This window comes from Thunnus maccoyii, chromosome 11 (genome assembly GCF_910596095.1).
Source record: "Thunnus maccoyii chromosome 11, fThuMac1.1, whole genome shotgun sequence".
Taxonomy (NCBI): domain Eukaryota; kingdom Metazoa; phylum Chordata; class Actinopteri; order Scombriformes; family Scombridae; genus Thunnus; species Thunnus maccoyii.
This window is the reverse complement of record NC_056543.1, coordinates 22,761,206-22,775,067: the sequence shown is the minus strand read 5'-3', so window position 1 is coordinate 22,775,067 and position 13,862 is coordinate 22,761,206. Positions and strand designations below refer to the sequence as shown.

The window sequence follows — 13,862 nt, the reverse complement described above, 5'->3', positions numbered from 1 at the left end:
AGTAACACAGCATATTCAGTTTTAAAAATGAAAGTTTTCAAAAGTCATTCATACTCTACATCCTTTCAGATACTGACTTCTGCATAAATAGTCCTTTTCTTCATAGCAATTTTATCATTTCTGAGGAAATGACTATTTATAATGAGTGTTTGATAATTGATTTGTTAATGGGGACCTATTATGCTTTTCCTTATTTTCAGTCATATACAGTATATAGTGTTACAATGTCGGATGTTCATGTTAAAAGTGTGAAATAATGATGTAAACATATGTAGAAGTAATCCCTGTGAACAAAAAGCTCAGACTTTAGACTGCGTCGAATGCTCAGTTTCCAACGTTTTTTTTTCTATTTTCAGCCTGAGCCTGAGCTTGTGACAGATTTCTTTATATTTTCATCTGCTCCATGAACAGCACTCAAGTTCATTGCTCTGCTCCACTAACATTATGGCATTTTTCCATTGTTTTGGGGGTAGTCATGCCGAGCTATGACTCAAGTCAAGCTGGCATGCTGTGACTGTTTTTCCATTACACAGTACAGCAAAACAAAATAAGTAGTTTATTTGTTGGAAATGTACTAGTTGTCTGCAGCTCTTCATCAAACATCATCATCACTGTGGCTGTTTCTGCTTGTACTATTCCTCCCTGCATTATTTCTAACTGATCCACTGAACAAAGAGCTCCAAGTATTTCCATATGTTGTTGTGTCAACCAGTTTTTAGCGCTGCTCACGAAGCTCTGCTAATTCAGTGAGGAACTTGTTTTATTTCCTGTAAATTCTTCACAATAAAAGTCTCCTGTTATTTAGTCATTACAAAACTTTTAATAGGAAGCAGTAAGGCAGGAAATGTTGAGTTTGCATCGGCAGCAACTTAACACAACTCTGATACGGCTGCTCCTCGGCAGGCTTCCGGAAAGCTGGCCAGTCAGAACAGAGTGGGCTCATCGGGAGGGGGGGCCGTAAAGAGAAAGGAGCTAAGACCGCCTTTTAAGAGACAGAGGCTGAACTGAGGGGGTTCATAAAGGGCCAGTATAAGATAAATAAGGAGTTTTTTAAACTGTGAATCATGCAAAGCTTCTCTAGTGGAGTCCCTGAATAAAAATATAGAGCTGAAAATGAGCATAATAGGTCCCTTTAATTTATTCCAACATGAAGCAATGATTGATATCACACAAAAAAACAAATGATTAGTCATAAAATAGACAATGTTGTGATGCTAACTGGGGTTTTGAGGCCAAAATTAGTGTTTTGTGTTTGAGTTTTTAAGCCAAAGCAGTTGTAACACACTGTAATGCCCAAGGTTTTGGAATGAGATGTTCATCAGTCAAATACAGGTGTAATGTTGGGTTTGTTGTAAGTTTTTGATTGTGCCATGAGAAGTCAAGAGTCCACTTTTTTCAACAGCCACTCCCTGCTGTTTCTCTCTGTTGGCTTTTTACAGAAAACAAAGACTACGATGCGTACCTGTCCTACACCAAAGTGGACCCTGACCAGTGGAGTCAGGAGACCAGGGAGGAGGAACGTTTTGCCCTGGAGATCCTCCCTGATGTGCTGGAGAAACATTACGGCTACAAACTCTTCATCCCAGATCGAGACCTCATTCCAACAGGAAGTAAGCACCGTGACTGTGTGATATACTGTATTGGAGCGTGAGGGGCATTTACTGTTTTGTGTAGCGTAGTTGCTGCAGTGTTTGGAATATTTTGTCATAGTTTTGAAATGTTTGTTGCTTGTTGTTTTGTCTTTAGTGTTGTTTTTCACTGTCACTGTCTTGTGTTTCAACATTTTGTGCAGTTAGGGTTAATTCAAGCAGGGTATATCCGCACTCATGAGTGATGAATGGATGATTGTTCCAGTTTTCCAAATTAGGGAAGAGGGAAAAGGCAATATTCAGCCCAATGCTGTCAATGAGAACCTTTTTCTTGTATCCTCTAAAACCTCTCTTGATAAAAGCAAACCATTCTTAACTGGCTGTTCCCATTCTATGTATTACAGAAATGGTAATATAGTATACAGTGAGCACTGGGAGCTGATATAATGAACAAATTTATCATCCTCCCTGGTTGTCATCCATGCATTTATAAATCCATGAAAATTCTGTCTGAACATATTCTCATGCGTGCTAACTCTGCTGAGCCCGTAGTACACAGTGTGCTCTAGTTAGTAGTGATGCTGTGTGTTTGTACTGTAGACTTCATGTGGAACAGATAAAACGCAAACACATCCTAGCTGGTCCAGACAGAATTAAACATCAATGGGAAATGTGTGAAGGCTCCGAGCCCTGCCGACTGAGCTGTCTCTTTCCTTTAATCAAAAGACAAGTGCCGCCAGCTTCAGCACCAAGCAAAATCATTGTAGATGAATGTCCAATCAGGGAAACATGGTATGTGAAATAAAAGATGAGCGAGAGGAAACTCGGCCACTTTTTACGACTGTGTTGAGAATGTTTCTGTGTCTGTACTGTGTTCTTCCTGTGACCTGAATGTGAACATGTTTATGTTTAGGTCTCACCAATGAGCATTACCAGGATGACACTCGACTCTTTGGAGGTACTCGCCCTCAGTCTTTTCCTCTTGTATCAGCTGCTGTCATTTACCTGCTCCTAGGAAGTTTCAAAGAGGCGCTTAGAGTGACGCTGTTATGTTATCTGAAATATCAGGCCCAGTTCAGTAGACAGCAACTCAGTCTAATCTTATATACTGTGCAGCTTTATCAGTCATCTCCAGCTTTGTCTGTGGGTCTGCCTTCTGGAGTATTGATTGCAATACATAGAATAGTCCTTTACATTGTAAACATACATGCATTTATATATGTATGTATCTGCACACACATACGCAGTAACCATGTGATTCTGTACACACTATACACTAAAATCAATGTAATAAAATCAGACGCTGCAGGTCGACAGCCGGTCATTGTCTTGTGTTTTGTGTCTGGTGCTGTATGTCCATCCATTGTTGAGTGTTGTGCCTTGTTCTCATTAGATCTCCTGTGTTGTATGTACATCATTCAACTATGTCACCACTCTTATGCCTTTGCATTTTTCTTCTTTTCTTTCTTTACCCCTTGTTCTCTGCAGCCTACATAGAGGACGTGGCACGCTGTGTAGATCAGAGCAAGCGCCTCATTATAGTTATGACACCCAACTATGTCGTGCGGAGAGGCTGGAGCATCTTTGAGCTGGAGACACGGCTGCGCAACATGCTGGTGACCGGCGAGATCAAGGTCATCCTGATTGAGTGTGCCGAATTGCGCGGCATCATGAACTACCAGGAAGTGGAGGCTCTCAAGCATACCATTAAAACCCTCACTGTCATCAAGTGGCGTGGCCCCAAGAGCAACAAGCTCAGCTCCAAGTTCTGGAAGCAGCTGCAGTACGAGATGCCGTTCAGACGCACAGAGCCCATGCTCACCCACGAGCCGGCGCTGGACGTCAGCGAGCAGGGCCCCTTCGGAGAGCTGCAGACCGTCTCTGCCATCTCCATGGCAGCAGCCACCTCCACCGCCATGGCCACCGCCCACCCAGAGCTGCGTTCCTCTTTCCACAACACCTACCACACCACCATGAGGCAGAAACACTACTACCGCAGCTACGAGTACGACATACCCCCAGGAGGGACCCTGCCACCTCTGTCCTCTCTAGGGAACCAGCACACCTACTGCAACATCCCACTAACACTGCTGAACGGACAGAGGCCTCCTGGGAAGAGCCGAGAGCACAGCCTCGAGGAGGCACATGCTAACAACGCCATGCTCCCTCTGCTGCCGAGAGAAACCAGCATCTCCAGCGTCATCTGGTAGTGATGAGCAGAATCAGCTGTAGGAAAATCAGTCAGGGTCAGACATGGCTAGGCTCAGTCTGGTAGCTCTTAGGAACACAGTCAATGGTCATGATGACAGCGAGAAGTGTTTTGGATCCATTTGGTTCCTCGTTGTTAACTGGCAGCAAGTCATGGAGATACAGCAGGTTTTTGGACTCTGTCTCCCTCTTTTTGTTTTGTTTTTTTTCAAGTGGACAGCACCTCCGTTACAGGAGATGTTTTCTATGTGGAACCACAGGAGATTTATGAACAAAATGATAACACACTGTTTCATCAACTAGCGAGAGACGGACTTGCAAGAACTTGACATTAAAGAACAAACACACTATGGCAATTGTGCACACACACATACAAACACATACACACGCAAATGTGCATACATACAAACAAAAGGAAAACAGGGTCTTGTACATATATTTCAATTTATTTGTAGCATCAGTGTTTTCCTGTTTTGTTCTTTTGTTTGTTTTACTCAATCATGTTTGTTGCCTTCTCTACTGTAGGACTTTGCTTTAACTTGTTATACAGAGTTGTATATTTTTATTGTTTTCTCTTTTTAGTTTTTTTTTTTTTTAACTCTTATTTCAACATGCTTGTTTGGAAAGCCAGTATGTCATGTACCTGCGCTGTTGTTTTTTTTATGTTTGTCAGTTTCTTTTTAAATCTTTGTGTAGTTTCAATTTTTTAACACTTTTGGAATTGCCTGGACATTTCAGGAGCTTCGAGGAGCTGAAACTTCTTTTTGTTTACCTGTAAAAGGTGTATCTAGTTTAAAAAGAAACTCTCTTTTAAAAAATCATAGAATATGCAAAAAGAAGGAGGAGCTGGCAAAAATACACCGTCCTGTTGGAGCAAGAAGGAGGAGCGGTTGGAGGGCAGTGCTAGTCCTCTCCAATCATATAGACCAATAGACTGGCAGAGCTCTCTCTAAAGCTTCATATTTTCTATTGAAACAAACAGCCTTGCTGTTTTAGAGTGATAGTGAAATGCCTCACCTTAAAAAGAAATCTGTAGATTATTTTAAAAAGAATTCTATTTTTATAACAGAAAAGAGTTTGCTTGAGAAGTCATACTATTTGCATTTCATCCACCATAGAAAGGGGATTTGTGTATAAGTGTTATGCTGGTTTTGTACACTTGCAATGTGGTTCCTGGTTTGTTAAGAGATTTAAGGTGGCTTTTGAACCCCACATGAAAAAATACGTCCTGTTCTTGATTCAGAAGTAAAGCATTTTCAATGTTTTGGTTTTTTTAAAAACATAATATTATTCCCATTCTGATAGTTACTTTGGCTCATATGGATAGTTCATGTTTAAGGAAAGAAAATAATACATTTGTGTTTTGAAAGACTTTTTAAATATATTTGAAGGTGTGATTTTTGAGTATGCATAGCAAATAGATATGTATTCTATATATAATATAGATATTTATATAAATATATAAACACGATTTTCACTTGGAAAGAAATGTCTATCTTTATAGAAACACAATCATTATCAGTTGCCCTTACTTTCTCACTGCACATTAAAAACATTGATTTCCTTTTGATGTTTTCCTTTTGTGTACTAGTTTTCATGACACCCTGACAACATACTGATTACATTTTGATAGTCAGATTGATGGCAAGTTCATCATCTACTGTGCGTTCTTTGGTGGCAGCAGTTGGTTAATGGTTATAAAAGTGAGTTTGAATCAGCGATCCCGCTTAAAGATCTGGCTCAGAGAAAGTGAACAAGCATCCTTCTCTCTCCAACTACTGATGAAATGCCTCTATACACCACAGAACTAGACTGTCCCTTCAATTGCCAACTGTTCTTGTAGTAGACGCCACTACAAGACTATTTTGGTACTAGACAGCCTGTGTGTCCAACCTGTTTGTCTTCATCTGCTCTCTGTGATTATTGCCATAAATAACAGCAAGTTGAAATGATTTTAATTCAGATACTCAAACAATCCTCTAAGGACATTATGAAATGTGTTATGCAAATGATGAAACATGGGAGATATAATCTGCTGTACCCAGAGGAGAGAGAAAGAAACCATCTTGTGTCCAGATGTATGCTGCATTTTTGGATCTCTTCTTCAATGATTCTTTCAAGCCTTTCAAGAAACAAATTACTCAATTATCCTTAACAGCCAACCATCAATGCAGTGGGAAAAGGTCCATTTTTAGACAGCACATAATGACGGAGCTCATGAAGGGAATCTGACAGTTTATAATGTGCTGATAGGGGGGTCTCTGTGGCCTAATGGTTTAGAACTCCTGCCATGTAATCGCAATTTCCCTGCTTCGATACTGGCCGGAGACATTTATTGCATGGCAGCCCCGTCACTCTCTCCCCATGTTTCCTGTCTATCTCTGCTATCAGACAGGAGCAGAAACGCCAAACAAAGATAAACCTTTAAAAAAAAAAAAGTGCTGATATGAGAAACATTTCAGCTTTAAGCCATGGAGCTTCATTTGATGCCTGACTTCCGCTTGGCGACATAAACACAATGGAGTCTGAGTGCTGCCAAAGAGTGCCATCTCATGGGGATTCACACTGCGTACAAGGGGTGTTTGTGATTGAACACTGGTAAACACAGAAAGAGAATGCACATTTACTGATTCACTGTCAATCCCAAGAGAGAACAGAGAAAAAGAGAAACTGGGGCAGAAGAAACAGACGGGGACAGACTGAGTTAAAGCCAGAGAAAGGGAGAAAGAGAGTGAAAGACAGAGTTTGTCACAATAAAGACCGTTTTTGTCCGTGCCAGGGTGCACAAAAAGGGCTGTAAAGCTCAGAGGTTTTTAGACTATGTAAACACACAAACCCCAAAGACAGTTATAACAGCATCAATAAGAAAATAAATGAACCACAACCACTGGAATTTTCATTGGCTGCGGTTCTTTTCATAAAGATGCCACCAGAGGCATGCACACACACAAGCACACACAACATGTTGTCAACCACAAGTAGAGCTAGTGACTGTTGTGTGTTGGCAGCCTCCTGCCAGACAGCTGCAGTTTTATTAGCAGACACTGGATTAATAGACTCTTTATTACCCAGAGCAATTAAGGACTTAATTGGAGAGAAAATAGGCCCCATCGAGAGGGAACGGGTAGAGGAGATAGTCAGGAATAAGCATATCTTTAGAGAAAAGTCCATAGTGGCATATGTACAAGTGTGTGTGTGTGTGTGTGTGTGTGTGTGTGTGATTTTTCCCTTTTTCCCTGCAATGCCTCATCAGACCACCAGGAGGTATGTGAGAGTTATCAGTGCTCACATGTATCATCCAGCTGGTATCTCATGTTTTCTGCGGCCCTGCTTATTGTTGTCTTCACTTCCTTCCTTCCAGTGGTAGTCCATTTCAGTTGAATGTAGTTATTCTGTTCTGAGTGGCAATAAAAATAGTACAGAGACATTTCTCTGCTTTGAGGCACACTTAACAAAAAAAAAAACCTTGCTACTCTTGTAAACATCTTTTTGTTGAGAAACTAAACTGCAAAGTGATAACATTCCTGGAAATGAAATTTAGTCTACTCTTAGTATTTTGTTTGTCATAAACAGCAGGAGCTCTAGCAGAAAAGGCTACCAAACTGGTGAGTCCATAATCAGTGTTGAGCATTGGTGAGGGGAGAGTACCTTGACTCAAAGCTTTGCTCAAGCAGCCTTTTTTTTCAAACACACATCAGGCTCAGGGCTGAAATGTGCAATCTCTCTAACTATGCATCATATGGGAAGACTGCATTTCATCAGAATACTGTTTAATAAGGCTGTTGTTTGTATAGTACTTCCCGTCCTGCACTCTCAGCCTCCACACTGCCTCCGCTTTACTCTCAGCTCACACACACACACACACACACACACACACAGTCAGCTTCCATATGCTGTTGCACACTGATGGCAATGCTCCCAGTTTTAAAGTCTAGCCAGGAATAAGAGGTCATTTCATGGTCCAATGGCTCTCTGACTGGGAATTTTTTTTTTACTTCTTCTTCTTTTGTGTGTCTATCTCCGTCCCTCTCTTTCTATCTCATTTCCACTTCCTCTCCTTTATTTGAGTATAATCCAAAAATCAGCAGAGTGGGGCATATATAAATGTAAAGTAGTTACCTCCTGCCTAGGTTATTTTGTAAGATCGGGCCAAAACAAAGCCACAGGGACCAAGCACAGGTACAGGCCATCTGGCCCTTGAACAGTGACTTGAGTAGTGTAGCTGCTGGAAGCGGGAATCAGGGCCTGTGTTTGTCAAGCTGCTAAAAGTACAATTTTGGCCTTAAGTGAAATATAAAAGTAAGAATCCTTCATTTGTACTCCTACTCGCAAGCCTATCACTGTATTTAAATGTCTGATAGTCTGCTAAACCATTTTTTATTTTTTTTAAATTTGGCAATTATCAAGGGTGCTAACAAAGAAACAAGACTGAATCTGGCATTGACTTTATTTGCAGTCACCTTCTAAGCATATTCATCGTCTGCCCTTGTCAGTGTGCTACTAAATTCTCCTCATTATATGATTTCTCTGGCGAATCTCATCCACCAACAGCAGAATGTCTTGCAGCAGAATTTTGTTTCCATTTCAGCTGGTTTCCTTTCATTTCATCCCTAGTTACATATTTTAAAATTTTAAATATATTAGGCTGTTGTTCATTTCACATGTAAATTATTCACCCTGATTTTTTTTTTAAAAATCACACAAATAAAATGAACTTCTTAAAAATGATATATGTTCTTGACATACCACATAAGGATTGAACAATATGGCAAATGTAGGATCAATCCATATCTCTGATTGTCCTTCTCTGCATGTAATCATGTGATGAGAGTTGCTCTTAAAAGTTACTTTTAAATTTTGCTGCAAGTAGCAGTAAGTCACTTGATAAATGTGTTTTACTGCTCATTCTTTAGTGTTATTCTTAGACATTTGATAAATGCAGGCCCAGGTCCAGGAACTTAGCTTCATTAAATTATTTGCTCATACTGTAAGGAAGTCTTTGCCCCACTGTCCACTCATATTGTAAAGTATTTTAACATATCAGTCTCTATAGAACTGATAGAAACAGATGTTTTATGATGATGCCATGAACCTACAATCCCTGGTCTTTGACTTTATAAGACCGGTTTCCAGCTGCTTTTCCTCTGCACTATAAGGGTTTTCCAGGGAGTCCATCCTCCATCCTTTCACTACACACTATATGCTCTGGACATTTTAGCCTGCATCAAAATTCCACACTGTAATGGCCAGAGTTGGAGGGACGAGTAGAACATTACCTGAGGCGCTTTTACTCCACCATTTCTGTACCCCTCTGTGTGTGTGTGTGTGGTGTGTGTGTGTCTCCTCTCTGTGTCAGCGGATGGGGAATGATGCATGTGCACAGCCTAAAAGCAGCAGGTGGTATACTGTTGCACCCTGGTGGTCTAACATGGCATTTCACCTGTGTTTAGAAGTCACAGTGCCACAGTTGAACCCTCCTCCTTACCTGCAATGTGACAGACGGGACTGTGTGGGCCACCACAGACTCATCTCCATCTATAGTTAATAAACCTTTATCAATAAGTTCTGTAACCAACACAGTTGATGTGAATCAGTGTGACTCAGATTTTTCAAGGTAACATATGTATGCTGTAGCTATCACTGCTTACGTACTGAGACATATTATCTCCTGCATGATGCTTTCTAAGACTGATTTCAAACAGGAAAGTGTGTCAGTGATGACAGAGCTGATATCACACACACACACACACACAAAATAAGGAGGTTAAAAAAAACAATTCGGAGTATTTTTTTTATTATAGAAAAATAGTTTATATAAAAACAAATAAGTTATGAATTCCAGCAGCTGCTTTGTATTTTTCCTCTGTCATGACAATTTTCAGCCTTCAACACACTCAACATCTTGCTTTCTCTTTCATTCTCTCATGCACACACAAATATTCTTGCCTGTGTTGCTCATTTCACAGTCCTTGAAGATCTCCCACATACAGTAGTTGTAAATGCAGTCCCTATCCTCCTCATCTGCCTTCTTACCCAATCAGAGCTTGGAGCATTTCAGTCCATCTTGCAGCTGAACCTGCTGAATTCAACTCTGTCCACTCTGGATCTACTTCCCGTAGAACATCTCCTTGAGCACCTCCTCAATGTTGACGGTCCCTATGATGGGTTTGAAGAAGAGCTGAGCGACCACCGGCGGGCTGATGGCCCTCAGCATGGACAGAGCGATGAGCAGCTTGGCGAACCGCGTCGTGTCCTCGCGGTGGATCAGCCTGACGTGCTCATTCAGAGCCTGGTGCGCCTCCCGACGCAGAGACTGGATGTAGTGGAGACAGCGCAGACCCTCCAGATCTGCGGAGAGAAGACGAAAAGGGAGATGAAAGTGAGACGACTAGAAAAAGTTCAGTCTCTAGTCAGAAACGCTGTAAAAAGACTACAGACAGCTGTCAGTTAGAAAATGCAATAAACCTATTTGGAGCCCAAATACTAAAGTCTAACTCAGTGGTAGATTAATGGCACCATATAATTTCAATTATGCACAAGTTACTGCTAAAAAAAAAAGCATATTTCCTAAATACCCTATTAGGCAAACTTGTAAACTATGAATGCACTATTGTACTGACTTGAAGATAATTTAATAATCTAGCCTCTGTTACACTCAGTTGTAAGTCAGCTGTGTGCCATCTGTGTTAAATAACTTTAACAACTCTGACCTACCAGGGTTGAACAGCACAGCTCCTTTCAGATACGCGTACTCCTTCGTACTGATATCTACACTCCAGCACTTCTTCAGGAAAGCTTTGATCGCTTCGATATCCACAACAGAGACCCCGGCTGTCGCTCTGGTCTGGCCGGCCAGCATCTCGCTCTGTCTGTCCGGTAAACCCGTGAGGATGCGCTGTAGCATGCTGGGCTCCACGGTCTCCGTAGTCTCAAAGTCCACCCGGTCTTGTGCGAGTCCCAGCACGAGAAGGGGCGCCCAGCCGCTCCGGATCAGCATCAGCTGGTCGTCCTCCGGCAGCTCACGAAAACAGGGGACGTTTTTCACGAAGCGCAGCGTCTTCACCAGAACCGCCGACGCGGCTTTGCACGTCACCTGCGGGGAGCGGAGGATACCTCGGCGCCGCGTCGAGCCGCAGGAGCAAGCCTGCTGCCGGTGCTCCTGCAGCGAGGCTGGGGCTGCGTTGGAGGAGGTCCTGTGGAATAAGTTATGCAGTGTTTGTTGTTGCTGTTGTTGCTGTTGTTGAGATTGTTGTTCTTCTTGTTGTTGTTGTTGATGATGTTGTTGATGATGTTGTTGTTGTTGTTGTTGTTGTTGTTTCTCCTCTGCTGTCGCAAGGCTGTCACTCTTCAAAATGCTGTAGAGGATGCTGCTGCTGTTTCGGCCGCTGGCACCTCGACAGCGGCAGCCCTCCAGCGTGGCCATGGCCGCTGGCCGCTCTGCATGGGCCGGAGCTCAGCGCGTCCCGCTGTCTTTGAAGCGCCGGAGGTCAGTTCAGAGGTAGCGCTGTTTTCTTAGCCCCTGATAGCCCCGAGTGAAGGGCAGCACGTTTATATTAGCTCCCGTCTTTCCCCGCGCTTTGAGAGCTTTTTCAGACCCTCTGCATATTCCGCCTCCCACACTCAGGCACCTCCTCTTTCTCCACCTCCTGTCTCGCTCTCTCTCTCTCTCACGCACGCACACAGACACACACACACACACACACACACACACAAACGCACACAGTCACTTCAAAGGACATTACATCGACTTACATTAATGTCCTGGAGACTTATCCTCACCGTAACTATAACCACCACATGCCGAACCCTAACCTTGATATAACCCTAAACTAACCTTAACTTTAAACCAAGTCTTCACCCTAAAATTAATGATATACATCAAGGGGACTTGCTTTTCGTCCCAATAAGGGAGGCGACTCCCCACTAGATGATGACTGTAAACAGATTTATGTCCCTGTGATATGAGGAATACCTGGTCCAAACACACACACACACACACACACACACACACACACTTATACATACACACACCTTTTAGGGCTCAAATATTCAAGACACACTGCTGTAAAACTTATTGTTTTGCAAGAATCCACGTCAGACAATACGCACCTTTCATCTCTTTTGCTCATCTGTGAAAAGTTAAAACAAAATGCGTGTCTTCAAAATCTCAGCCTGATGGCACAAAATCAAAGATAAAAAGCAATAGTCAATAGGTCTGGTTAATTAAATGGATTGTGTTATTAATTGTGAGAGAGAATAAAAAAACCAAGAGGGAGGAAAACACAGACAAGAAATCAGAGCCTAGTTCTATTCTCAGCATTACCTTGACTCTCTGGCAGTGCTGTTTATCAGGCAGGAGCTGGTAAAAAATATAGGCCAGCGACGGATCTGAAGGCTTAATTATTTTAGGGACAATTTATATGATTTTCTATGAGAAAGAAGTAGGAAGAGCTGAGCTGTGAAGGCCAGCCTCCAACCTTGACTCGGACACACTGATATTGATTTAACCGTGAAAACAGGAGCTGGTGAATTATGATGTCATGACTCAATGCTCTCCTTGCCTCTGTCAGTGAAGGAGGATGGGGGGGGGGGCAGGAGGGGTGATGGTGGGGGGGTAGCAGGGGGAAGGAGGGGAGGAGTGTGGAGGTCAGTGAATGAGAGACTGAGAAAGACAGGTCTGGATAAAGCAGATGAATTAGAGGTTTATCTTAATTGCTCCTAAGAGGGATCACAGGTTAGGGCTGGCTGCTAACTCAGAGAGAGGGAGGTAGGGGGGGGGGGGCTCTGGGGAAATAAGAAGTGGTTACAGAGGAGTTTATCCAGAAAAAAAACAAGCAAGGAAGAATGAAACAAAACTAAAAAAAATACAAAAGTTTTCAATCAATGTCCTGACTTACAGGTTCAGACAGTTCTGGTGTAGTCACCTATACCCTCTCACTGTCACGTGAGGGTCTTCTTGGAAGGTTGCTTTGGTGTAGAGAAAGGATGACACTGAGTGCATGTTCACATTCACGAAATCCAGCAGTAAACAGGACCTCAGTGTCCACTTGTTCTGTTGCGCTGAAGGACACGGCTATGAATGGAAGCAGGATGAAAAACTTTTGCTGTAGTGCCACAATATTGTTCAGAGGCCGAATGTCTTTGTATTGATTTAGCTGGGAGAGAAAACAGAGAGATTTTTCACATGTTTATATCAAGGACACCGCGGGATAAACAGCCTTCACTCAGACTGTCTCTTCTCCTGCTCAAGGCCCAGCCAGCGCAGGTTATAAAAATCCTTCCGTCTCAAGGAGAGATTACATTATGTCTTGTTTCAAACGCACAGAGTTGAAATTGCACTTTGTCTTGCTCTTGGGTCCTCCTTTTCTTCCTTTGTTTATCAATTTGTACAAGATGTACTTAAGTAGCCCCATCGTCTTTCCTTCTGACAGAGCAGATTTGTCAGGCTAAATTTTAGCTAAATTAGCAGTATTATAATTATACAGACTACATATTATATATCTTGTATAATTATAATAATAATGATAAACTAAAGTGCTTTACATGGGGAAAAACGTTTCAGCACTACATTTAAATAAAATCAAGCACAAGAGAAGGTGCAGGAAAATAAATTTAATAAAACACACCACAGAAAATAAGATAAAAGAGAGTGGAATAAATAAAACAAGTAAGACTAACAGCAGAAATAAACAAAACCTTGCTTTAAATTGTCAGACAGTGTTGAATAAGAAGATTTTTCCAAACTTTAAGTCCCTCGCTATTCAAAAATGTCTTTTTCTTCATGTTTCTACAGTTGAATGTTTGAGGTTCACTGTGCAGAATGATGTATGTGCAGAGTTTGACACTAAAAGACTGTTTTCACATTCATCATCTGCTGAGTGCAAAGTTTTGTCTGTGCTCACCTTAAATCTGAGTTTAAGCCGTGTACTTACGAGCATGATTGGCGACATCACAACTAGTTTGGAGCCAATCGCAGATCACAGATATCAATAAAAAGCCCTACCTCAAGGACGTTGAGGACCTTTCCCACTGGTGTCAGGACAACAACCTTCTCCTGAACGTCAG

At 42.0% G+C, this 13,862-nt stretch overlaps 2 protein-coding genes across 9 annotated transcripts in view; one reads left to right on the top strand and one right to left on the bottom strand.

The window, feature by feature from the left end:
* il1rapl1a (interleukin 1 receptor accessory protein-like 1a) overlaps nt 1-4,230 on the top strand; it is a 277,030-nt gene extending 272,800 nt beyond the window's left edge. For 7 of the 8 annotated variants that reach the window (XM_042427081.1, XM_042427076.1, XM_042427079.1 and 4 more), the window contains 3 exons: nt 1,440-1,610; nt 2,503-2,547; nt 3,078-4,230. In XM_042427081.1, the coding sequence (XP_042283015.1) occupies nt 1,440-1,610; nt 2,503-2,547; nt 3,078-3,799 (938 nt within the window). In that variant the 3' untranslated portion in view covers nt 3,800-4,230. The remainder of the gene's footprint in view (nt 1-1,439; nt 1,611-2,502; nt 2,548-3,077) is intronic. The other variant, XM_042427080.1, reaches the window with a different exon arrangement.
* Nucleotides 4,231-9,574: 5,344 nt separating this feature from the next.
* Nucleotides 9,575-11,448, bottom strand: nr0b1 (nuclear receptor subfamily 0, group B, member 1). The gene is made up of 2 exons (XM_042426530.1): nt 10,512-11,448; nt 9,575-10,145 (listed from the first exon to the last, which is right to left on the bottom strand). The coding sequence occupies exons 1-2, from the start codon at nt 11,218-11,220 to the stop codon at nt 9,904-9,906; spliced, it is 951 nt and encodes a 316-aa protein (XP_042282464.1). The 5' UTR covers nt 11,221-11,448; the 3' UTR covers nt 9,575-9,903.
* Nucleotides 11,449-13,862: the final 2,414 nt, after the last annotated feature.